At 45.6% G+C, this 25,622-nt stretch overlaps 3 protein-coding genes across 9 annotated transcripts in view; 2 read left to right on the top strand and 1 right to left on the bottom strand.

Moving 5' to 3' along the window:
- PTK2 (protein tyrosine kinase 2) overlaps window positions 1-4,116 on the top strand; it is a 189,659-nt gene extending 185,543 nt beyond the window's left edge. For all 7 annotated transcript variants that reach the window (XM_054516825.1, XM_036378832.2, XM_036378838.2 and 4 more), the window contains 3 exons: window positions 1,367-1,522; window positions 1,972-2,052; window positions 2,901-4,116. In XM_054516825.1, coding sequence (XP_054372800.1) covers window positions 1,367-1,522; window positions 1,972-2,052; window positions 2,901-3,110 — 447 coding nt within the window. In that variant the 3' untranslated portion in view covers window positions 3,111-4,116. The remainder of the gene's footprint in view (window positions 1-1,366; window positions 1,523-1,971; window positions 2,053-2,900) is intronic.
- A 727-nt stretch (window positions 4,117-4,843) lies between these two features.
- RPLP1 (ribosomal protein lateral stalk subunit P1) lies at window positions 4,844-6,170 on the bottom strand. The gene is made up of 4 exons (XM_036379204.2): window positions 5,995-6,170; window positions 5,816-5,890; window positions 5,591-5,708; window positions 4,844-4,964 (listed from the first exon to the last, which is right to left on the bottom strand). The coding sequence occupies exons 1-4, from the start codon at window positions 6,064-6,066 to the stop codon at window positions 4,885-4,887; spliced, it is 345 nt and encodes a 114-aa protein (XP_036235097.1). The 5' UTR covers window positions 6,067-6,170; the 3' UTR covers window positions 4,844-4,884.
- Window positions 6,171-15,700: 9,530 nt separating this feature from the next.
- Window positions 15,701-25,622, top strand: part of AGO2 (argonaute RISC catalytic component 2) — a 48,902-nt gene continuing 38,980 nt past the window's right edge. Inside the window, exon 1 of the mRNA XM_036406525.1 lies at window positions 15,701-15,816. Coding sequence (XP_036262418.1) covers window positions 15,786-15,816 — 31 coding nt within the window. The 5' untranslated portion in view covers window positions 15,701-15,785. The remainder of the gene's footprint in view (window positions 15,817-25,622) is intronic.

The following is a 25,622-nucleotide window of genomic DNA, read 5'->3' as shown; positions in this document are numbered from 1 at the left end:
TGTTTTTCTTTTTTTCCCTTCTTTTGGTAAATTTCTTTAACCTCCCCCCACATTCTGCTCAACCATAGCCATGGAGGGTAAGCAGTGCGTGAGCGTGTGTGTACGTGCCCTATTCCAAAATGTCTTTGCATGTGACTTTGCCAAATGACTGTTTTAACTTCTTGATTGCTGAAACTGATTCGAATCACAGCCTTTCCCTGCTGATTGAAGCAATTAGAGTGTTCTTTTTCCTAAGGTGTTTTCTGATCAATGCACGAGATTGAATCTCTGTGGTAGCTGTTGGTATCCACTTAATGAAATGCTATAAAATGGAATCACCTTGTACTGAATCCTGCACTCCTTCCTTAGAGAAAGTCTCATCAAAGCATTCCACGGTTTCCTCAGGGCAGTGGATCAGGGGCTTGCAGTGAAACTTTTCTGGAGCTGGGACCAGTCCTGAGAGCCAGCAGTAACCCAGTGTAGGGAGCTCTCCAGTGTAGGGAGCTGAAGTGCCATGAGCCATCTCAGATCCAGGAGGAAATCAGGAATTTTTTAACTTTCTACTTGCATTGAGTTGTTGCTTGGGCATCCTGTTGTAGGGAATAGCTGCAGGAAACTGGGATGCTTGGTAGTTTTACAGTTCTGAGATACTGAGAACCTTACAAAGGATGTTTGCAAAGTTTGTTTAATTTCAGACCTGAGATTATTTCAGTCTGTTTTGGATTTAACTCCAGACATACTGGACTTGTTGGAAGTTTTACCTGAATAAAGACCAGAGGATTTTTAACTTAGGAGGTTTTTTCTGATCTCTTGGAAATCAACTGTCTAAAAGCATTCCATGTTTCCCAGCTGTACTGGTGACACCATTTTTGTTAACCTGCTGTTAGATTTTCACTAACAAAAGAATAATGGTCATAGAATCGTGGAGTAGTTTGGCTTGGAAGGATGATCTCGTTCCAGCTCTCTTTTTAACATATCAGTTCTCTCTTTAACATATCAGTATGTTACTGTGTGCTCTGAGATTATTTTGGAGCACAAAAATCCCTTCTGGAATGAGGGACCTGATACCGGTTGCCCTGGCAGTGGAACTTGAACCACTGAGACATGTACTCAGTACTCTCATGCCTCAAATTATTCCCTTCTCTGTTGAGTGTTACACTGGAAGCTCTTCAGGGAAAGCCTGGTAAAAGTTGCCCAGTGTCATTTCAGAGATCAGGTTCAGTCGAAGAACTAAAAGAAACCTCCTTCATCCCGGAGCCAGCTCAGGGCAGCAGCGGGGCCGGGCGGGGCTGTGGGAACGCGGGGAACCCGAGCCCTTCCCGGCTGGGAGGTGGCCGAGCCCCATCTGCTGGGGACGGGAGGTCCAGCAGCCGCTCTCTGCTTGCAGATTCAGCCGCAGGAGATCAGCCCTCCCCCCACGGCCAACCTGGACCGCTCCAATGACAAAGTCTACGAGAACGTCACGGGGCTGGTGAAGGCGGTGATAGAAATGTCCAGTAAGATCCAGCCGGCCCCGCCCGAGGAGTACGTGCCCATGGTGAAGGTATGGGGGCAGTGCCTAAACTTGGGGTGTATTCCTACCCTGAATGAAGTCTTCAAGTGCTGTAGGAGAAATCTTCTGGAAAGCTGGAAGTAGAAAAGCTGTTTGTGTTCATGTGTTCAGAGGCTGGAGCTTTGGATTCCATGCCCAGTATTGTGGACAGCACTGCTTCATGCCCAGCTTGTTTGTGCTTATCCAGGGTCCTGAGTAGTGTGCTGTCTCCTCCACATTTTCACTTTTTTTGAGAAAAACTTGTTCTTAAGCCTTTGGCATCTTGTTTGATGGTGATAGACACAATTGCAGGTGGGATTGTGAAGTGCCTTAGGCATGTTCCAACTCTTCCTTATCCAGATGAGCAATTAAATTTATCCACTGCCTCCTGCACTCCTAAAATTCTCTTATCCATTTTTTCCAAGTCTTTGAAGTTCATTTCTTTAATCTTTTTTTCTTAGGAGGTTGGTCTGGCACTAAGAACTTTACTGGCAACAGTAGATGAGACCCTCCCAATGCTCCCTGCAAGCACCCACAGAGAGGTACGTGGAGCTCTGCTTACCTGCTGCTCAGCCACTGCCTTCCCAGTCTGGGACAGGTTTTGGTGCTCCCTTCATGGCACAGGCACACCTTTTGGTTCCCTGAGCAGTCTGAACTCCTGGGTTATAATTCTGCATTAACTGAATTTCATTAAAATTGCCTGCATGAACTTAGGCTTGGTATTAGTGAGGATTCTTAAACTGGATATAGGTGTCACCTGTAGGAAGGTGACATAAACCCCAGTATTCCACAGCAGGGAATCAGCTCAGGGTTAGTTCTTAGTGCAGAAGTCACCTGTCATTTGCTTGCACACCAAATCATTGAACAGGTAATTGAGCAGAGCTTGGTACCGCTGGAAGGTTGGCTGTAGTTCTGGATGAGGAGTGACTGAGAGCTTTCAATGAAGTTCATAATTACAACAGTTTTCCTCCAAAACCTTGAATGAGTGTGGTACTGAGAAAGCCAAGGAATGGTTCTGTATGTGCCATCTCAGAGGTTCATGCTGACTTAGCTGTGTGCTTAAGTAACTGTATCTGCCTTCTTGTTTCATTTTTTAGAGCTGCTTCTATGCTTTAGAGCTGCTTCAGTAGTAAAAAGAGTAAAGCTACAAGAACCTGAAAACCCATTACAAGCTGTTAATGCCAAGTTGTGGTTTAAAATCCACTGCTTGGGCCTTGGTACTGTTTAGCAGTGGGTGGCTCAGCAGGTGCCAAATTCCATCAGCTGCTCCCCGTGGTGTTTCAGAAACAGCCCAGCTTCAGTCAGGGATCAGCAGGGGCTGTAGCTCTGTGGAATTGCTGGGAGTGCAGGGTTTCAAACCCCCAGGGCTGACGGGGTTGTCTTGTTGCAGATTGAGATGGCGCAGAAGCTGCTGAACTCGGACCTGGCCGAGCTCATCAACAAGATGAAGCTGGCCCAGCAGTACGTCATGACCAGCCTGCAGCAGGAGTACAAGAAGCAAATGCTGACGGCTGCTCACGCCCTGGCTGTGGATGCCAAGAACCTGCTGGATGTTATTGATCAAGCCAGACTGAAAATCAGCCAGTCCAGACCGCACTAAGCACTGAGGGAAGAGCATCATCAGCCTCGGAATTCTGCTCGCCACAGGATGTTCCTTCACCTTCCACCAGCAGTGAGGATTCACCCAGCGCAGTCCTGGCCGCCCCCTGGGGTTCTCTCATTGCAACAGTTGAACCGAGTGGCTCTGGTGGGGCCGGGCTGGGGTTCGGGCCGTGGCGTTATCAGCAGCTGAGGTTTGTACAGCAGCCCTCGGGGCACGGGGCAGGTCACTCCATCGCATGGGCCGCGCTTCGCACCGAGCTGCCACCATTGAGCTGCCACCGGGCCACGGCCTCGGAGCCAAAACTGTTGGAGCAGCAGATGGGAGAAAGATATTGTGAAGTGAAGAATTCGGGGAAACCTCAGGGCTGAGAATTCTTGCCCACAGTATATGAACTATCCAGACTGGAATTTTTTTTATTAGAACACTTATGTCGCAATATGCTAATCACGATTTACAGAGAAAGAATAAAAAGCTATATTTTCAAGACTTCAGTCATTTCAAGACAAACTAAAGCCCTCTTCATCTTCCTGCCTTTTACTTTTACGTGACTGTGTGAAGCATTTGTTTGGAACTAGCTGTAGGACACAACTGAACACTCGTCTTTTTCACCAGGATAACGTGCCAGTTCTTTTGTAGCAATGTTGTTTTCCTTGGAAGTGAAAATGCTGCTTTGTACCAGAGCAATTCAGAGCTGCATTTAGAGGAGATCTGTAACCATTCATGTTCCCCATTTTTATATAATTTATAAAGACAGATTAAAGCCATGATGACTATTTTAAACCCACTGTAGTTAACTAACCCATCCTTTTGTCTATCTTGCCTGGGAGGAGTTACAGTAGAGCAGTGTAATTAGATTTTCCTTGGTTTTCCAGTTATGCCATCTGTTCTGTTAAAATAAAAACCACACTCCCTTTTTGCTGTTGAGGGATATAAATTATTCTCAGGAAGAATATAATGAACTGTACAGTTACTTTGACCTATTAAAAAGGTGTTACCAGTGAAACTCTGACTCTTTATTTCATGTGTGCACTGCAAAAGAGTTCTTCTCTGGGTACCTGTGTCTTTTTAAAAATGAGTTGATGAGAGTCCATCAGTGTTTGTGGAACAACTTTGGGATACCCTCTCATACACCTGAAATTTTTTAATGCCCACTTGGAACACAGCCCTTACCTTGTTTAACTGCTCTGGAAAAATCCTGTTCAGAAGTTATTTATGAAATTCGTGCCTTTTAAGTAGCTCTTTTCCAGTGCAGTGTGGCATCACCTCCCACACCTACCCTCCACACGTTTTCTGGCCAGGTAAATACATTCTGTACCTTCCACAACCTCAGCCCTTCACCTGAGCTTTGCAGCCTTTTCCCCACTGTGAAAAGCCTCTGGCTTGCTGTGCCACAGCTGCCCCTGCACAGGTGCCACAGGAGCTGCACCACTGCTGTAACCAGAGGTGTCACAGCAGCAGAGGCTGCAGCAGCAGCCCAGCCTCAGCCTTTCTGCTGAGCAGGTCCCCAGCCTGCAGCTCCAGGCTGTTACCACACCCCTGCTCACTGTGATTTCATTCCCTGCTCTGTCCAGAAGCCATGGGTACCTTTTAGAGCTTTAACTGTTCTTGTGAAACACCAAAAAACTGACAGGGGAAGTTGTAAAGCCCCAGCTGAGCACTCATGACAGCAGTTAAAGGGAGTTGGAGGTAACCTGGCCACCCTCCACAAACATCCACCTGAGAGACATGAGTACAAGCAGATGTTCTTTATTACAGGCTGGTACAAAACTAATTAGTCAAAAAGACCAAAGCCCATGTCATCATCAGATTCCTCTGATTCTTCCTTCTTTTCCTCTTCTTTCTTCTCTTCAGCTGGAAAAAAGACAGGATTTATTTTCCAATTTATCAGCTCATAGAAGTCAGTTGTCACAAAAAGTGTCACATGCAGTGACATCAAGCATGAATCCCTAGCAGTCCTAATAACCTAAGCCAGCAGCCCAAGAATAGTGTTTGTACTATTGGCAAAGTGGTTTTGTACATTCAGAATTCATTTCTATCAAACCTGAAAAACTTTACGAGGAGATGCTGATGCTCTGCACGATGCTGATGACACACAGGAAGAGCAGTCTAAATTCTGAGGGAACACTAATCCTGTACACTGACTTCATGTGCAATGCCTCCTTTCTCAAGGGGAGGGCGTGCTTTGCTCCAGAACACTCACACACATGGCGGAAACCACATGCGAACAGCTTCGGCAACACACGCTGCATGGCAGAAACCACATGCCAACAGCTCCTGAAGCGGTGCTTGCTAAGCTGTGGCTGCCCCATCCCTGAAGTGCTGGATGGGGCTCTGAACAGCTCAATCTAGAGGACCGTGTCCCTGCCCACGGCAGAAGGTTGCAAAGAGATGGCCTTAAAGCTCTTCCTAACTCAAGCCATTCCATGGATCCACGGATCTACGTTCCCGCGCCTCGGTCGGACGCGGCCGCCACTTACCGGGGGCGGCTCCGCCGGCGGGCGCGGCACCACCCGCGGGAGCGGCGGCAGCCGGAGCCCCTCCGCCACCCGCTCCCACGTTACAGATCAGGCTCCCGATGTCAATGTTCGCCAGCGCCTGCGGAAAACGACAAGCGGCAGCGAAGCCCGGTTAACACGGGCGGGAGGTGCGCTGGGGAGCCCCACACGCCGGCCCCCGCCCGGCCCGCGGCCCCTCTCGCCCACCTTGGCGAAGAGCCCCGGCCAGAAAGGCTCCACGTTCACTCCGGCTGCCTTGATGAGCGCGTTGATCTTGTCCTCCTGCAACGAGACAGCGGCGCTCAGAGCCTGCCCGGCCCGGCCCGGCGCGGCCCCTCAGGCGGCCATGCCGCGCGGCCGCCGCCATCTTGTGCGGCCGCACTCACCGTCACGGTGACCTCGTCGTCGTGCAGGATGAGGGCGGAGTAGATGCAGGCGAGCTCGGAGACGGAGGCCATGGCGGGGCGCGGTGCTGGTCGCCGGGTGGTTCGGCCTTAGCTTCGTACGAAGGACTCAGCACCTTGGGCCGCCGCGGAGCGAAAGGGGCCGGGCGCCGCGGCGCGGATTTATAATGGCGGTGCGCGTTGCGTCATCGGTGACGTCACCCCGTGACCCTCCGCGCATGGCAGGTGCCCGCGCGGGCTCCCTCCATCGTCCCTCAGGGCCCTCACGGGGAATAATGCACTCTTAAACCGGGAACAGCGCCGGGTCCGGCCGCTCCCCCAGCACTGCCAGCCCCAGCCGTGCCCCAAGTGCCACATCCCCACGGCTTTTGTATTCCTGCAGGGATGCGGACCCCTCCACTGCCCTGCGGGAAAACTGCTGAGGCCGTTTTCCCAGGATCCAAGCTAAAGCTCCCTGGCACAGCTTGAGGGGCCCAAGCCTTCCTCCCCCACAGCTACCTCAGGTGTCACTGCCTCGCTAAAACACTCCTTTTTCTGTACGTAATAAAACGGGAAGAAAAGGTGCAGAATGAGCCCTTGGTACAGAATTGTGTATTGTGATTTTTTTCCACCCAAACATGAGCAAGAACTTCTTTCCCGTGCAGTGACCAAGCACTGCACAGATTGGCCAGAGAGGGTGTGGGGTCTCCCTCACTGGAAATATTCCAGAGCTGTCTGCACACAATCCTGAGCCTGTGCTGGAGCAGGAGGTGGCACCAGGTGACCCCACTGTGGTCCCTTCCAACCTCATCATTCTGTGGTTCTGGAATTCTGGGATTCTGATGAGCTTGAGCAAATTCCAGAGTTTTGCTCCTACGGCATCATCTGTTTGTGAAAAATGAATGTTCTCTGGGTTTTATTTTGTGTCTTCTTGACAGATGTGTGTTTGATGAGCCTCAGCTCAGTGGCTGGGCAGATTTCCAAGCTGTGCTGGGGCACTCCTGGAGGACATGGAGGGGATTTGGGAAAGCCAGGGCTCCATCAAGGTCAAGTCCTGCTTGATCAACTGAGGGGCCTTCTATGATGGAGTGACTGTGAAAAACACTAATCACTTGTTTTTAAAAATTTTCAATGTTTGATAGTAATAAAATGGTTATAAAAATAGCAATATAATTAGAGTAATAATAATTTGGACAATTTGGATTAGGACAATACAAGACAATAGAAACAAAGAGTTACAGACGTCCGGGTACCTTTTTCTGAGCAGCACAAGCCCGAAAAAGGACACACGTTACCAGAGGATTAACCCTTAAAAACAACAGCCTGTTGCATACTCATACACCTCATACATGATGCATAAATTCCATTCAAGCACAGGATTCTGTCTGGTCAGTGTCAACTTCTTCCTCTTAATCCTGACAGCGTTGTCATGGCTGAGCAAGACAGGAAGAAGTTCATTTCTTCTGATAATGGGGCAATAAATTCTCTTTCTCTGAGAGATTTAGGTGTCCTGTAGCTGCTATCTGGTGTGAGTACCTCATTCCTTTTTTAAAAAAATATCTCACATACATAGTTTCTATTTTAACGTTATGTTATAACCTAAACTATATTTAACACACTACTTAAAACAATTAAAACAGCATAACTTTCTAACATAACACATAAAATATTCATTTTAATATTTGCAAAATGCCAATCATAAAATATGCATTTATCACGTGGTTCTGATGAGCCTGAGCAAATTCCAGAGTTTTGCTCCAACGGCATCATCTGTTTGTGAAAAATGAATGTTCTCTGGGTTTTATTTTGTGTCTTCTTGACAGATGTGCATTTGATGAGCCTCACCTTGGTGGCTGAGGGGATCATGGAACAGATTTCCTAGAAGCTGTGCTGGAGGACATGGAGGGGATCTGGGACAGCCACAGCTCCATCAAGGTCTAGTCCTGCTTGATCAGCCAAGGGGCCTTCTATGATGGAGTGACCACATGGAGTGGATATGGGAAGGTCTATGGATGTCACCTGTCTGGACTTCTATAAAGCCTTTAACACAGTCCCACACAGCATCCTTCTAATTGGAAAGGGATGGGTTTTATGGATGGACTGTTTGGTGGATGAGGAATTGGCTGGATGGTCACAATCACAGTGCAGTGATTGGCTCAGTGTCCAGAAGGAGACCAGTGATGTGTCCCTCAGCTCTGTTTGGCCCATTATGATTTAAAGTCGTCATCAAAGACATGAACAGGGGGATCAGGTGCACCCTCAGCAGATTTGCAGATAACTCCAAGCTGAGTGGTGTGGCTGACATGCCTGAGGGACAGGATTCCATCCAGGCTGGTCAGAGCTCTGAACAACCTGATCCAGGTGAAGTTATTCCTGTGCACTGCAGTGGGGCTGGGCTATCTCACCTTCAAAGGTCCCTTCCAACCCGAACCAAATAAGTAAAATTATAAAAAATGCAAAAAGCTTGAAATTTTAGAATCCTAAAATGACAACTTTCTATTACCAGCAAAGTGTATCCAGCCTGCTTTTATAGTGCTCCTTTATAGAAATCTCAGGATTTATTAGACCATTACAAGTGAAAACTGAGGTAGGCAAGAGGGACTTCACCTCTTGTATCCATCCCTTCCTAAGGATCACAAACAACTGAGAATTTCACTAAAGAAAGATCTAACACTACTCACTGCTGGAGATGATAAATGCACAGTGATGCAGTGCCTAATTTGTGGGTGTTTATCCCTATTAGTGGAGTCAACAGCTCTGAATTTAAGCATTCACTTAAACTTCCTATTCAAGGCACAGGACAATTTCTACATTTTTATACCTAACTCAAAGCAGCAAATAAATGCACCTTTCCAGTGGGATTAAATATCCAGGAACCTCTGTCATTGCTGGGTGCTTGAGGATGGCTTTTCACAGGGACTTCACAGTGTGAGCCTCACTCCAGGGCTGCCAAGGTCTCCTGTGCAAAAGCCCTCAGAGCTGTCCCAGTGGTCCATGAGATGATGATCTGACTGAAAAGTAGCAGCAGAGAAATAAGATTCCTTTTCAATCAAATAAATTTGCAAATGTTGCTGGCCTGGGAGATGAGTACTGGAAGTGTGCAGGCAGTCAACAAAATTACATGTTTAATAAGACATGGTTTGTAACAGTTCTGATATAACAGTCCTTAAGCTATAAGTTATTAGAAATGCTGATGGGTTGTTAAAAAATAAAATATGAAGACCTAAAATTTAAATGTGACATTCACATAAGCTTAGGCTTTGGTTGGCAAAGATGTTAATTGAAAGAGATTTGCCTGCATCCTTGCTTCATGGCTGTCTTGCTGCATCTATTGAGTGACACTGATAAAGCTGCTCTGTAGGAGCCCAGAAGAAAGTTCTGAAGCAAACAAATCACTGTGTAAAAGAAAGCAAAAAAACAAAAGAAACCTCAGTTTTGCTGCTTCCTAAAGCTTTAGGAAACCTAGGTATGTAATGAGGATTGCTGATTAATAAAACTTAATTAATAAAGCTGGTTAATAAAGCAGATCAAGGGTCTAGAAATTTGCAGTGGAAATTTTTCACCTCTGATGCTGTAATTGTCTGTACCTTTTGGAGAAGAAGTCTGTTCTAGATGAATCTATAGCAAATAGATGGAGGTAAAAAAAAAAAAAACAAAAACCAAAAAAACCCAAAACCCCAAAAAAACCAAAACCACCAAAAATAACCCAAACCACCAAAAAAAACCCCCTTACATTCTTAAAGCCCCTTACATTCTTCTGTGTATTCTGCTATTCCAGGGTAGTGAGTTATTCCCAGGCTGGTGAGCTTTAGGAGGCTGATACAGGCTGGTGCAGGATCACTCAGGGCTGTATTCATGATAAACAAAACAAGTGGCTTGGCTAGGAAACTTCCCTGAGGTGGATATTTGACACTTGGAGGATGGATGGTGAGGAGCAGAAGCAGAGATCTGGCTGGCTGTGCCTGTGCATTGCCAAGGAAGATGAAAACATCAGCAAGAACTCTCATTATCATACACAGAGCAGTCAGCCCTTAGCACCTCGCCCTGAATTCGCTGTGTGATGTTCACACAGAGCTGATGCTGACTGTTAGAACACGACCAAGGCCACTGGTGGTTACCAAAGTGGTCAAACTCAAGAGGTCTTTACCAAGGAGACTTGAAGTTCTCTTTTCTTATCCTTGCTTAACTATTTTTTTTGCTGCTTTTAACCTTCCTGAGGTGATTCTTCTCTCCTTAATCCACCTCTCTCCAGCTCTCCAGGCTGCAGTTGCTCAGTGACCAAAGGCAGAGTGTGGCCAGCAGGACCAGGGCAGTGACTGCCCCCCTGTACTCAGCACTGGTGAGGCCACACCTCGAGTACTGTGTTCAGATTTGGGTTCTTTGCTACAAGAAGGACATTGGAGCCTTTCTGAAGAAAAGGAACAAAGCTGGGGAGGGAAGGAGCTGCCTGACAGGAGGCTGAAACCAGCTGGGGGTTGTTCTCTTCTAATACTAGGAGGAGAGAAAATTACCTTAAGTTGTGCTCAGGGAAGTTTAGATTCACTATTAAGAAAAATTTCTGCATGGAAAGGATGGTCAAGCATTGGAACAGGCTGCCCAGGGAAGGGATTGAGCCAAGAGCCTTGGAGGTATTTAAAAGACATCTAAATGTGGCACTTAGGACATGTTTTTCTTGGTGGATGGTCTCAGGTACAGTATTTACTTCGTTTATCTTCTTTTTGGAAAGTCCTTTGTTTCCTAGTTGGGGTTTGTCTTTTCTGTTTGTTTGGTTGGTTTGTTTTTTTTTTTTTTTTTTTTTTTTGGTCATTGTTGTTGTTTGGGGGTTTTTTTTTGGTTTTTTTGGTTTTTTTTTTTTTTTTGTGGGTTTTTGTTTTGTTTTGTTTTTGTTTCTGTTTTGTTTTTTTGGGGTTTTTCCCCCCTTGTAACAAGGTTATTACACTAAAGAACAAAACTCTGGTACTTCTTGAAACTGTAACAACCAGTGTGTGTAACACATCCCCAATAGGTGGTGCTGCATCTTTTCCATCCAGTTGAATTGTTGCATTGTTGATCCTGATCACCTGGAAAAATTGTCTTTTTGAATGAACTGAAGTTAGTAATCTAATGATAATTAGTTGTTTTGTTTTGTTCTGGTTTTTTTTAGAAATTATTATTGCAATTCATTTGACAAAATAAGTCAAATGCAGCTTTGTAGCTTGGTAGTTGGGACAGTTATCTGATTATAGAAACTCAAAAATCATGTCTTGGCTCCTCCACTGTGATTAATTGTGGTTAAATATTTAATTGTTAACATAACAAACAGTTCCTGAGCAGGGACCAGAACCCTCAAAGTCTTTGTAAAATGTGAACACTTTAGGGCACAGAGCCATGGACTTCACTTTGGTTCTGATTTTAAATTCTTTTGTAAAGCAGAATGCAGAATATGTGACAGGTCTAATGTATGTTCTCCAGGATAACATCTTAAAAGCTAGGCCAGTTGAGAGATGGCAAATATAAGCCTAAATCCCCTCCAAGTCAAGAATAAAATTTACATCTTCCAGCTCTGAGTGAAATTTTTTGCTACTGTATCACTGTAAGCAATGACTGTCAGACATTTATAAACTCTGGGGGGGTTTTAAAATTAATTCCATTTAAAATGGGAGTGGCTGTTACTTAGGGAGATCAAGGTATGTTTTCTCATGAAAAGAAAAGCTCTATCATTTGTCATTGGCCTATTTGTATATAAAATATTTTTCCCAGATTGCTGCTGCTGCTATAGAGGATTTTTAAATGCTGCTCCTAAATACCGTCTGTGCTTCCAGAATTATTAGAATGTGCTTTTTTCCAAAATTAATAATTTCTTCTGTGACAGATATCAGTTCTGGGAAATGTCATCTTGAAATACAGCAGTTAAGACAGGTATTGTGCCCCACAGTCACTCTTTTTTTTCTTTAGAAAAACCTAATTTTAAGCATTTAAGCAGCTGTTCTTACACTACCATATAATTGTTAATACAGCATATAAAGACCATGCTTAAAAGAATGCTGTTACAGAGCTTTCAAACCTCTCTTTCAGAACAAACCTTTTCAAGAACTGAAGTCTTTTTTGGGTGAAATGGCCCAGTAAGGCATAATTAGGTTTCACTGTGCTCCAAAACAGCAGTTGTGAGTGACAGAAGCATTGGAAATGAAGCAAGTGACATGGCCCAAAATGAGTGTGTGAACAGAGGCAGAAGAGAGCTGGAACTCTTTTTCCTCAGCTGCACAGAAATGCTGCTGGAAGTGCTCAGCACCATGAAAATATACCTGAGGAACAGCAGCACTTCCACATGGGAAAACTGTGCTTAAATAAAACAATTTAATTTATTATTTAGCTGACTGTGCAGTTCTACAGTCTTGTATGAACAGTGACAAATGCTTTTGCTTATTAAGTGCTAAATCCAGAGAAATCAGCTTTAAATCAGTACAAGACTGTTGCACTCTAGGATGTTTGAGGCATTAATTGCCATTTTCATGATCTCTGTTTTTCAGGGAATTTCTGAAATCAATTGCAGAGGATTCTGTGGAGCCAGAAGAAGTGTGGGATATATGTTTAGTGTTTTGTAAAATCTCCCCTTATATTTCACCTGTCTTGTGATGCTTGTTAGCTTATAATTTTCAAACTGCTACCACAGTACCAGAGTGGACTTGTAGGTTCAGCATAAGTCAGTGCTGATAGCCAGGGTGACCAAATTAGTCCAGTGAACATTTCCAGAAAGTTGTCAGTGTGTTTTATCCTTTTCTTTCTTAAATGCAGGTCTAACAGGCACAATAGTATGTCTAATCTTAGAGAAGGTTATATTCCTAATCAGGTTGAAGAGATTGGTTTAAATATAGCATCAAAAATTAGATGTTGATGCAGAAACTGCATGTTTTTCTCCTGCCACCTCAGCAGAAAGGCCAAATGTGCCTCAGATAATTCTCTTCTGTCTCTTGTTTTTGGGGATTTTTCCCCATCCACCCTCTTTTTCAGCCTCTAGTATGGTTATATATACCAGAAATTATTGGTGGTTGTGAAAAAAATGTTACCCAGCTCCTCACAGGGAGGAAAACAGCAATCCCTTTGCCAGGTCCTTTGTTTATCTTTTTGCTAGAGCTGCTTGGCTTTGCTTTAAAACTAAAGTTGACCCATAATTTTGTCCTTTATTTGTTTATAGTTAGGGGTAAATCTTTACTTTCCAGCAATTTGAGAAGCCTGGAATGGAGACAGATCCAAAATCACTCCAGTGGAAACTGCAGTGGTGACAATGGTTTCAGGAACAGTTCACTTGAAGTGAAAGCTGAGCTGTTAATAGCAGCCCTGGAATATCTGCAAGTATGACCCAAAGGGGAGAGTAAATACTTGGGAACAGTGAGATGCTTCTGTATCACTTGAGATGTGAACTGATGAAGAAGGATATTAATTGGCTTGAGGAACACTGCAAGCTGTGTTTGCCTTGCTCTTCAGCAGATAATACTTGGTGAAGGAATTCAGTTGACCTTGATGGGGCTTGACTGTTCTGGGTTAAAAACTGCATGAATTTTTTAAAGGCTTCCTCATCAACATGGAGGAGGTGATTGAAAGTATAGATCATGGCTGTGCTGGAACTCTGTAGGTAACTCCAGTGGAAGTGAGCATCATTAACTTGCTTTTTGCCTCCTTAGCAAGTTTAACTTTATTTTTCCTACTTTCTTCTGAAAGGAAGAGGTACTAATTAGGTGACTACAAAAGGATGACAGTTCCTGCAGAAATTATCATGTCTGATGTGGAATCACAGAATTGTTTAAGTTGGAAAATACGTTTAAGATCATCAAGTCCAACCACTAACCCAGCATTGCCAAGCCCACCACTAACCCATGTCCCCACATGCCACATCCATGTCTTTTAAATTCCTCCAGGAATATCTCCAGGGTCTCAGTGCATCATACTGATCAGTACTCTGCCTCTTTCACATCCTTTTTACTTTGTTTTCCCCAGTACATTATCTGGTTCTACTAAACTTATATGTGTACAGTACCAGACATTATCTGGTTGATGAGGACAATAAGGCAACCCCACCACAGCTGGGTTTCACAGATATGACTAAAAGTGGATATGGGAATCCATGAGGTAACTGAGCTGAGGTTTTCAGAGCAACAGGAGGAATAAAAGAATATAAACAAACAAATCAAAATTTAACTCGAGATCCAGCAGTATGTGAAATGCTGATGTAATTCCAGCATACCTTTCAAACACGTAACAGGGAGAGGTAGTGGAGAGAGTGCTAGAGGCACAAAGTCATTTTCCAAGGTCTCGCTGAAAGCCACAGGATGACAGAACATAGTCTTAAACTGCGCCAGGGGAGGTTTAGGCTGGACATTAAGTGGAGTTTCTTCACAGCAAGGATGATTAAACATTGGAATGGGCTGCCCAGGGTGGTGGTGGAGTCACCAGCCCTGGATGTGTTTAAAGACTGGACATGGCGCTCTATGCTCTGGTCCGGTTGACGCGGTGATGTCCGCTCATAGGCTGGACTCGGTGACCTCCGAGGACTTTTCCAACCTGGCTGATTCTATGACTCCGCAGGCAGAGCCCAGGCGGGGGCTGCAGGCAGGGAGCGGGGACTGCAGGCTGGGATCGGGGGCTGCGGGCTGGGATCGGGGGCCTGCGGGCTGGGATCGGGGCTGCAGGGCTGGGATCGGGGGCTGCGGGCTGGGATCGGGGGCTGCAGGCTGGGATCGGGGGCTGCAGGCTGGGATCGGGGCTGCAGGCTGGCATCGGGGGCTGCAGGCTGGGATCGGGGGCTGCGGGCTGGGATCGGGGGCTGCGGGCTGGGATCGGGGCTGCGGGCTGGGATCGGGGGCTGCGGGCTGGGATCGGGGCTGCGGGCTGGGATCGGGGGCTGCAGGCAGGGAGCGGGGACTGCAGGCTGGGATCGGGGGCTGCGGGCTGGGATCGGGGCTGCAGGCTGGCATCGGGGGCTGCGGGCTGGGATCGGGGGCTGCGGGCTGGGAACGGGAACTGCGGGCTGGGATCGGGGCTGCAGGCTGGGATCGGGGGCCGCGGGCTGGGATCGGGAACTGCGGGCTGGGAACAGGGGCTGCGGGCTGGGAACGGGGGCTGCGGGCTGGGAACGGGGGCTGCAGGCTCAGGCTGGGATCGGGGGCTGCAGGCTGGGATCGGGAACTGCGGGCTGGGATCGGGAACTGCGGGCTGGGATCGGGGCTGCAGGCTGGGAACAGGGGCTGCAGGCTGGGATCGGGGGCTGCAGGCTCAGGCTGGGATCAGGGGCTGCAGGCTCAGGCTGGGATCGGGGGCTGCAGGCTGGGAACGGGGGCTGCAGGCTGGGAACGGGGGCTGCAGGCTCAGGCAGGGAACGGGGGCTGCAGACTCAGACAGGGAACGGGGGCTGCAGACTCAGGGAACGGGGGGTGCAGGCTCAGGCAGGGATCGGGGCCCCTCGGCTCGGCAGCGCTCGAATCCCCGTCCCGCTGCCGCGGCCGCTTCCCGCCCGCCCGGCCGGAGGGCGGGGCGCCCCTTCCCCGTGACCCCGCGGCTCCTCCTCCTCCCCTCCCCGCTCCTCAGTGCCGACGAGTAACCTGGATTCCCGGCCCTCCTCCTCCCTCTTTCTTTTTTTTTTTTTTTTTTTTTTTTTTTTTTTTTTTTTCTCCTCTCCCCTTTTCTTTTCCTTCCCCCTCCCCTTTCCTTCCTCCTCCTCCTCCCCTTCCCCCGACAGCGTAGCCGGGGCTCGGGCTCGCTCCCTCCCCCGTGCCCTCCCCTGGAGCCGCCGCCGCCTCCGCCGCCGCACACACGGAGACATGTACCCGGGAACCCCCTCCGCCGGACCCGGTGAGCTTTGCCCGGGTTTGTTTCCCTCCTCCGCTCCCCCCGGAGCGGCTTTCCCGGTCCGTGTCCATGAGGAGCCTCGGGAGCGCCTCGTCCCCCCCCGGCTCGGGCCTGGCTGGAGCGGCGGCCGCGCTGGCCGGGGGAGGAAGGAGGGTCAGGGCGCCGCCGCCACCTCGGGCAGGGCCGCGTGTCCGGAGGCCCCTCTGAGGGGAGGGTCGCCTTCCCTGCCCCGCTCCCCCCTCCCTCTGCCGAGCCCTGAGGCCGGCGCGGCTCCCGCTGCGGACCGGGGTCTCCATTTCCTCTCTCCCGGCTCCATCCTGGGATTCCCGGCTGGCCGCGTGTTCGCCCGCGGCCGCGCCGCGATAGTTGAGCTGGGGAGGTGCGGGGGAAGCGCCCGCATGTCGGGAGGGCTGCGAGAGGTGAGGGCTGCCTTAGGTGTCCTCATGCTCGCTCTGTGTGGGAGCGAAGGAAAGGTGGATGTGCAAAGAAGGGTTAGCAACTCTCTAAGGAAGGTTTAGTATCACTTTGGGGAAATACAGATTAGTACTGTGCGAATTTGGGCAGTTAGTATGACACGATGTTTTCTCCTTTTTAGCGTTAAGCTGTTTCTGCGGTGAGAATTCTTATGTAGAAACAACAGTGTTTGGATGACTGGCACCTAGTTTTCTTGTAGAAAAGTTTCAAAATAAATGGAACTTTATTTTGTGCTATCGTTCTCAATTGTTTTGCATAAAATTTCTTTCCTTAGAGGGATAATCTAGCAAGGACTGGTGTAGGGAAATACAGGACCTGTGACTGAAATGTCTTTTAGTGCTCCTCTTACAGATGCTTCTGTAAAAACATTCATATCTTGGGGTCTACAATTAGGTGTTGGCTTTTTTTGTTTTTTGCCTTTTTTTTCCCTCTGACTTGGTTCTCCTGAAGGGGCAATAATCAGGAAAGACAATCAGGATGATTATTTTCCTCTTGAAGTACAGCTCCTCTGTTTTTACTTTCTCACCGGGCTCTTGCTGGCACAGCAGGCAGACAGGTCTCTACAGCTCTGTGTCCCCACGCTGACGTTCGAGGTCTTGCTTTCATGTGTAGTAACACCATTTGCACATTTCAGCACCAATAACTGTAGAGCTGTCGGTGTAATCCTGTGCTGGTTTCTGGTCGGGTTCCCTTGCTCAGGCACAGCTACGCTTTCAGTTTACAGGTGCTCACGGTGTTGCTGCGTTCACCTCCTGGCGATAGATCTTGTTCAAAATTGTGCTTAAGGAGACAGATAATTAAAAATATTACCAGCATATGGGCTGAGAGTAGTTTCATGTGTGGGAGTCTCTTTATCTTTATTTGCTCTCTATCTGATCCTACCAGTTTCCCTTTCACTTGGAATGATCTCCCAGCTGGTGGCTGCTGTTTGCCATCAGGGACCCACGTCTGGTGTGTAGGAATGCTTTCCCCTTCCTGGAACAACAACCTCTTCACCTCGGGCTCCTGCCACTGCTGTACTTTCACCAAGTTCTGGGTGGTTGTTGTTGTCACCCTGTGTGTCTCCGGCCGAGCTCATCCTGTGCCTTGTTTACTTCCGAGTTTATCGGGGTGGCTCAGCCCTTTCCCCGGGCAGCGGCCGCGTCTGTGCCGGGCTGGGAGCTGCGAGTTGTTCTGCACATGGGGAGCGAGGCTCCGCTTCCTTCCTGTGAAATCACCCACGGGCAGCCTCGGCAGCTCAGTGGCTTCTGGCAGTCCCGGCAGCTTCCTGCTCCACACACGAGGCAGGGCATCGTGGAGATTTTTATTAGAGCGTGGCTGTTCTGTTTTATTAGAGCGAGCCAGCCTGGAAGCAGGGACTGTGAAGTCGCCTGCCACATGTTAATCTGAAAACTACAAACCCACTGTGTGTGAAATCCTGCTCGGAGGAGAGAGCACAAGTGTGGTTTCCAACCCCTCACCGGGCCGGAGCTGCTGTGAACACAGCAGAGAGCTGCAGCCTCTCCAGGTCTGTCAGCACATCCTTGACACCAGGGAAAGGCTCCATTCATCTCTGCTCTGTCCGGACACTGCTGATGCTCAGGAGCTGCTTTGCTCTCCCAGTTCGTGTCCAAACTGGGCTCTGCAGCCAAGCCCATCCGAGGGTGCCCCTGGTGCTGGCCTCCTGCCAGAGGAGCCGCTCAATTTGCCACAGGGTTTGCTATTTTAGTCTTAATTCTTTTTCTGGAAACAGTATCAAGCAAGTTAGGAGGCCATATCTGACTGATTTCAAAACATTGCTGCTGAACGTGCAAAGTTTGTTCAAACACGCTGTTATGTCGGGAGGAAGGTGGAGTTTTGTACATGAAGGGGTTGTCACGAAATCACTGTTTCCATAATTAGGGAATTAATGATCCCTTTTTGCTTTTTCCCAGATACTGTCTGAGTTCTTGACGTGGTGTTGAATTTGCTGTTGACCTTGTGTCCATACCCTTTTTTTAGCTTCAAGAAAGTGTGAAAAGTGAAGAATCTGAAAATCTGAGAGGGAATTCTTTTTTTGCAGAAAAAGCTTGACACTGCTACTTTTTGGTGTACTTTTTTTAGAAGGACAGAAAAATGTCATAATAAAAGTACTGTCATTCAGTTAAAAGATTTGATTAAAAGCTGCATAAACTTCTGGAACTTGCACTTCTAGGTCTTAATGTATTTATTAATTCTAAACTTTACACACCACAGATTTCTCTTTTATTTTTTGAAAGGATATTTGGTTTTGCCTTATGCTGAGGGTCCTAATTTATTTTTGAAGCAGCAATTGTCTGAAAAAGAGTGTGAAGTTGATTATAGCTTTGCATGTGAAATACCAACTTTTTTTCCCTAGCACAAAAAACACCTTTATTAAATTAGTGGAACTAAAGTTATTTTCTTGTAATTTAGTTTTAAGTTACCCTTTGAAAGTTGTGAATAGACTGTAGAAACTTATAAGTCTGTTTTGAATTTCAGTGCAGGTACTTGTTTTTGCCTTCCATATATTTTCTTGAAGATTTTGGATGTTAGATGTTGATTCTCTTTGGGAGTCTTCAGTCTTAAATTGTAGTGCAGGGAAGGAAGAATGTGCTCATGCCTTAACTGGGGTAGTAGAAATGGCAATATCTTCATCTGCTTGAATTTAATCCACCAGTGTCCTCTTACCTTGTGTTTCACTGGCAGTGCATATTTCCCCTGTACATTCTGTTAAAGGTGTGTTTTTCTCTTCTTAAAAAATCTCTTTCTGTTCTCTTGGGGGTGAATGTGGACCTGCTCTTACCCTGCTGCTGGTATCACAGAGTCATCCAGTTTCTTTGGCTTAATTTTAGACCATGAATTAATGCTGAAACTCCTTGTAGGCTGCCATACACAGAGGAGGGAATGAAAGCTTCATATGCAGCCTCAGCTCTTTTCATTTTTGCTAAAATTGAAATTGCTTTTGACAAAGTTACAGCCTAGAAAACACAGCATGACTTTTTTCAAATGTGTTGCTGTCATGACCAATATATTTTCCTAAGGAAAGAAAAATTCTATATCATTATGTTGCCTCAGATAACTGTTGTCTTCAGGTGGCTTAAAGATGAGGTGGTTTGATGGAAAGATAATTGGTGGTGTCAGATGTGACACCAAACTTTCTCCTTTCCTCGGTGAACTGAGCTGTGCTATTTGCTATTGAAAAGTGCAACATCTTTTTCAGCAGTGATTCTCATGCTGACTTTGCAGTTACATGGGATTTTGTGGACTTATTTTTACTTCATCTTGAAGTTTCTCACTTTTGCAGAACTGTTGTGTGCTCGTACATATTTAGTGGTGCACTGGAATGTACAGAAGCAGTGCAGAGAACAGCAAACCTTGCTGACTTCCAGGAAAGTTCTTTTTTCACAATTTGTAGCCCTTCCTTCACTGCTATCACCACCAGTCTGCCTCTTTTGCACAGAAGGGTGGAAAAGGGATATAAATGCTTTAATTCAGTGAGAAAAAAATGCCTTAGATGATAATCTGATGTTCTTGTACCCCTTAGAACTGTATAGGAGGGAGAGATTTTTCGTTTTCAGAAACCAGCCCTTCTAAACACTTCTGGCCTTCCAGAAATCTCAGGGATCAGCCAATGCACACAGTAAACTTCTGCTAAATTGGCTTTGCAAGCACAGATAGTTTTAACTAATTAGGAACTTTACATGCCTGCTGAAAGTCCTGTTCATGTTGGCTAAGCCTGTCCTGACAACAGCTTCACAGAACTTGTAAGGGCCGTCAGAATTTTGGTGTTTTGCTTCCCTTACTTGATATTTATGCAAAATACTTGGTCCTGTTTTTAGTGATGAAGTTTCTAATATTCAGCTTACCAGAAATTATATCTAAATCTCTAAATGAAGAAAAGTCAGCCTCCAGTATCTTATTTTTGGTAAGTTATGAACTAGAGAAAAAAAAAAAAGCTGGTGGAAAATATTACGTAGTTTTGACTGTAGTGGCTGTGGGATTGACTGTAGGGATCTGTTCCATGCATTGTCCAATTAATTTGTTTTAGTATCTTGCTTCCTCTCTGATGTACTCACAAAGCTGCCCACTAGAATGTAAAATGTCTCTTATCCTATTGACTGGAGAAGCACAGCCCTTTGAGTTCAGTGCAAAGGGATTTTTGGTTGGGGTTTTTTTTTTTCCCCCACATATATTGTAATACACAAATTTGAACTTAAAAATTTCATGATACCTTTTATACTGCAGAAATTAGGAAAAGACAGACCTGGATAGTACCAGCCCCAGGTAAACTGAATTTGTGTAGTGTCTGTCGTGTTTTACACAGGAGCTGTAATTTGTGAGTCCCTGTGGTAGCCATTTCTAAGAAGTTGTGCTTTGAAGAGACTTTCTAGTACTGTCCAGGAAGTGGAGTTTTTTTAACTCCTCGAGACTGAGGGGATGCTTGTATTTTTATATACTCAGGACTGTTTTAATCAGTGGTGTCTTTTAGTCTGTTTAGTGAGCACCACACATCAGTGCAATTCATTTTAACCTCTCTATATTAATTGTTTTGCTTTTATTGTTCTCTTTTCAGAACAATATTTGGTGCTTTCAAATAAAAAGTTTTTGTGTGAGCATGATTTCATCTGTTTCTGTACTCTGTCTTTGCATTTCATATTAAGCAAAATTGCTTCTCCTAAATACCCTGCTTTGTAGCCTTGCTGCAGCTGTGAAGCCACGTGGCACCTGGTGTCCAGGCTTTCTAGGAAGGAAAGTTTAGTTTGGCTATTTTTTTTTTACTTTATGACTTCACAAAACTGGACCCAGCCATGGTGGAAGCAAACCACTGATTTAGATGGGAAAGTACTGTGGATCCTGGCATAATCAAGTCAGTCCAAAGCTTGCTTTGAGGTTTTTCTTTTGAATTGGGTGCTCATTGAGCTGTCCACAGTGCTACCAAATTTTGTTACTGTTTGGGTTGTGAAAAGGATTTATTTATTTTTTTAATCACAGGTGTGGTGAGAGTGATTTGTTCTCTCCTGTTGTAATTTGTTTGTCCTGTTCTATTTTTTCAGTTCTGTTCTGTCTTGTATGGGACTTTATTGTCCTCTGTAGTGAAGTTGTTGGGGACCGGGTCCCAGCATTAATAAGTCTGGAGTCATGCAAGTCTCTGTCTTTGGGAGAAGCATTAAAATATTTAACTTTTCAGAGATGCAGAATAACTCCAGTTATGGGCTTTTCATCTGCAGTTTTGAGCCCTGCAGTTTTTCCCAAAAGCTCTCCTGGCACAACCTGATTGAATTCCCTTGTACAAGCTGCTTTATAATCAGAAGGTGGAGAATATTCTTAATAAAATATGTGTGAGTCTGAAGACTGTGTTTAAACAGTACATGAATTTACTGTGTCCTTGTGTCACTTCCAGCCTGTGTTGGGTGTAACATGAGCAGATGCAGAGCAAAACTGAAATTTTCTTTTTTTTGAGAAGTAAACTAATCTCAGTATGTTATCTTGGGAAGCTTGAAAATACACTTCTGAAATTTATCAAGTGTATCAAGTTCTCAAGTGATATTTATGATTTTGTATATAGTCTAGGAAAAAAGTAACTCTTGTGTGCCTTGGCAGTGTTGGACACCATGGGTGGCTCTGTTCGAGCTGCTCATGTCAGAAAATTTTGCAACTTTTTGTCTCAGCAATGCTTTTTTATGTTCCTAGTTTAGTCTTCAAATTTACACAGGAGCTTATTAATGTGAGAAAATAATGAAATTTTAATTTTAATTTAGTAGTAGGAAGTGTGTGTGGATGTGCTAATTTAGATTTATTTTAAATAAGCCAATTTTAGGAGAATTCCCAAGAGTGGAGGTTTCACTGGCTTAGCTAGATCAATCAAAAAATTGTTTGAAGTTAAACCTGTCATGTAGATGAATAAAACTTTAAAACATAATTATTACTGGGGCCTCATTATATACCTTCTGAAACTTGTTTAGCAAGTGTTTGCTATTAAAGGACAGGCATCTGTTCATAGAGAGGGTGAATTCCTGTCTAAATGTTGCTGTGTTCTTGACTTTGGTAATGAACTTCTTTGTCCTTTCATACAGCTTGTGGTTTGCACTGAATGCTCCTTTTCTGCTGGTTTTTGTGGGCTTTTTTTATTAATTTCTCTGTTGGTTTTACACTCTTGCCCCATCATACTCCTCCATCATATCTGAAATCCTCATGGAGGACAAGGCTTTGGGAGAGCAGGGCATTTCTCTTGTTTGTGGTTTTTTACTGCCAGTGAAACAGAAACTTTCTCAAATAATATTACTTGTCAACTTCAGCTCTGCTGGATATTTCTGTTGTGAAACATAACTCTCTACTGAGAGACACAGGTTTAAATAGAAAACCCCAAAAACCACCAACCCTCCAAACCATAAGCAAAACAAAAAATAAAATAGAGCAGAAATCCAGGTTCATGTAGAAATGACAATGCAGAAGAATTAATTTCTCGGTGAACCAGTGCATTTCATTTTCAGAAGAGCTTCAGTGTTTAATGAGGGAATTTTTAGGAATATCTCACAGGGATTCAGAATATTTGCATAAGGGTGTGTTGTTTAAAAGTCAGAGCTTCTTTCAGAAGGGGGAAACTTCCTGCCAGGGCAGGGAAATGAAGCTTTGTTGTCTGGGTCTCGTTATGTGATAAGAACACAGTAGTGGTGGTTTTTTCCTAATTGTTTGACTTGCAAATTCCCATTAATGTCAAATTTCAGGGAGGCCTCTCTGTATCAAACTTTTATGTGACTTTTTTTATGTTTCATAGCTGTTTTAGTTTGTATCAGGTAATATGAGAACATCAGTTGCTTACAAGAAGCAGGTGGAGGAAAAAACCCTGCGGTGTAATGGAAAAAAAAAAAATTCTGAAAGGGAACTTCTGCTGCCAGCCTACACCCTGTAATAGCTCAGTTATTCCACTATTAGGAACCTGCATTTTGCCCTCTTTGCAATGATGCTGAAAACCACAACCCTATCTCTGGAAACCACAGGAGATACTGCTGCATGTTGAGGATGCTGCTACAGCTGCTTTCACTATCTAAAATGATAAAATAAAGCATAACCTCGGATCTCAGCTGGGAATTTTCTGTTCTGAACCTAAACCACGAGAGTGTTCATGTGTTTGTAGATTAATCCAGTGTGGGTATGGGAAAAGATTGGTTTTTTTTCCCAAGGAAGACATGACTATTTCTGAATTACAGCTCTACAGTTGAGTTTTGTATATAAAAAACTGTTAAGGAATGAAGACAACTTAATTTTTATTTTTACATTTTGCACAAAACCACTGCCAGCCAAAGTCTGTGTGAGTATGAAATGTGCTTGCAAAGGTACAACTCAAAGCAGAACCATCCTAACTTCTTTCTTTAGTTAGCTGAGGATGAATCACTTCTGTGTTTCATTAAGTTGTGCACAATGCAGATCCCACAGGGAACGTGGATCTGGGGCCTCTGTGGCACCAGCTCCCAGCTGGTGAGGCCCAGCACATGGAAAACCATGCCAGTGGCCATGGAATAGAGCCTGAGCCATTAAACTCATGAATTCAGTGGAGCTGGTGTGCATGTGGGCACTGGTGGCTCTGGAAATGCAGGAGGAGAGGATGGGGTGTGATGGTGGGGGAGCAGCACTGCTGAGAACTCTGACTCTGCTTCAGGGGATTTAATTTCTCCAGCATCCTCTCATGGGCTGTAGTGCAGAGACCACTTCTTAGTGTCTCTGAGGAGGCAAAAACCATTGAAAGCCTGAGGTGTGGAGGTGCTGGAGCTCAGGGTGAGCTGTGCAGCTCTGGAGGTGCTGTGTGGGGGCAGCTGGGTGTGCAGGTGTGGAAGTACCTAAGGATGGGGCAGTGAGCTCAGCTCTGCACCTGGCAGCAGCTGGGTTCACTGTGGCTCCTGGGGACTGAATGGAATTGCTTGTCTGTCTGTCTCATGTTCACACCAAGCAGGGATGGAAACTTCAGGCTGTGTGATAAATTTTTTGGGAGGGTCAATCCTGATGGATGAAGAAGTTCATGCTTTACCAGCCTCATAGTGACCCAAAACCAAACCAAGGAAGCCCAGTGAAGGGTGGGTTAGGCTGTTTCCTACACACCTGTGCAGTTCCAAGTGTCTGCTAGTACAGAAGGAGGGGGAGCAACATTTCTTTTCTTAACCTAAATGCAAACAAGGGGTAAGGGAAGCATGATGTGGGATGATGAATATGGAATTTCTGGTCTTACCTTCTTTGGAGGAGAAGCAGCCTGAAGGGAGCAATAGGTGCTGGTAGGTGGGTTGGGGTTTTTTTGTTCCCTCTTAAAATATGTGTTTATTCACTTTGGGTCTTTTGAAATGGCAAAGAACAGAGATTGTATGGAATGGAGGCATTGCTTTTCATGAATGTAGAAAATACCATTATATTCTGTATTTCAAATGGTTAGGAAAGACATCTGGAGTTAGTTCAGCATCATTTTCTAAGGCATGGAAAAGGGAATGAATCACGATGGTCAAATGTGATAAAAAGCACTAAGAATGTTCTCCATTTCCCCCTTCATTGAGTAGAAGCTTGTCTGAAGATGGAGTTATTTTGTACTTTGAATTCACATTTAACTTCAAACTGGGCTGCTGACTTGTGGGTAAGCCATAAGCATCCCTCCATTGTTTGGCTGAGGCTCTCTGTTTGGATGACTTAATTCAAGCTGCAGCTTGTAATTAAAAGCATTTCTCTGTGGCCCTTCAGAAGGGTTCTGGTAGGACTTGGTCAGATTCCACGTGCAGGGATTGGTTAAGGTACCTGGTTTGTGAGCAGTGAGGATGGAAGTTCTGCACTTTGGGTGCTCTGGGGGTGCTCTACCACTGCTCACCCCATTTGCAGGTGGTGAGAAGCAGCTTGTTGGTATTCAGAAATTTGGAGGCTGACTTGGAAGGTCAAGGCTACAAGGAGAATGTGGGAGGAAAGCAAAGTACTAACACTTGGTGTCTTTTGCTAGCTGACATTGTCCAGAAGCAGCTTTTGGGCTGAAAAGAACCATTCTGCTTTCTGCTGGAGCCTTGATCTCCTCCTCTTCAGTTCTTTTGTTCTTGCATATTCTTCTTCGAAATGTGGTCCTGACTTTAGAGCAGGCTGGATTGATGTCTGGCTTCTCCCTTTGATCTGTGACTGCAGCTCACACCTGTGGTGTCTGGAGTGATTCTGCTCTCAGTGATCACATCACTTCTGGCACTGTGAAAAGGTCCTGTCTGTGTCCTTCAGAGGTCAAAAAGGCATCAGGGTAACCAAGGGAGCTGCAGATCTGTAACTGGGTACTTATTCCAGACAAAATCATCATAGAATGGGTTGGGCTGGACCTCTGAAGATCATCCTGTCCAACCTGCCTG

The sequence above is a fragment of the Molothrus ater genome, chromosome 1 (genome assembly GCF_012460135.2).
Source record: "Molothrus ater isolate BHLD 08-10-18 breed brown headed cowbird chromosome 1, BPBGC_Mater_1.1, whole genome shotgun sequence".
NCBI classification, from domain to species: Eukaryota; Metazoa; Chordata; class Aves; order Passeriformes; family Icteridae; genus Molothrus; species Molothrus ater.
Note: the sequence above shows the minus strand (reverse complement) of the source record. Positions and strands in the feature narration are given on the sequence as shown.

What these genes read in the sequence shown, in the direction of transcription:
- RPLP1 (XM_036379204.2), bottom strand. Translation starts at nt 6,066, where the DNA reads ATGGCCTCCGTCTCCGAGCTCGCCTGCATCTACTCCGCCCTCATCCTG. An exon ending in GGCCGGGGCTCTTCGCCAAG is followed by an intron (nt 5,709 to 5,815) that starts GTGGGCGAGAGG and finishes CGTTTTCCGCAG; the next exon opens with GCGCTGGCGAACATTGACAT. An exon ending in CGCCGGCGGAGCCGCCCCCG is followed by an intron (nt 4,965 to 5,590) that starts GTAAGTGGCGGC and finishes TCTTTTTTCCAG; the next exon opens with CTGAAGAGAAGAAAGAAGAG.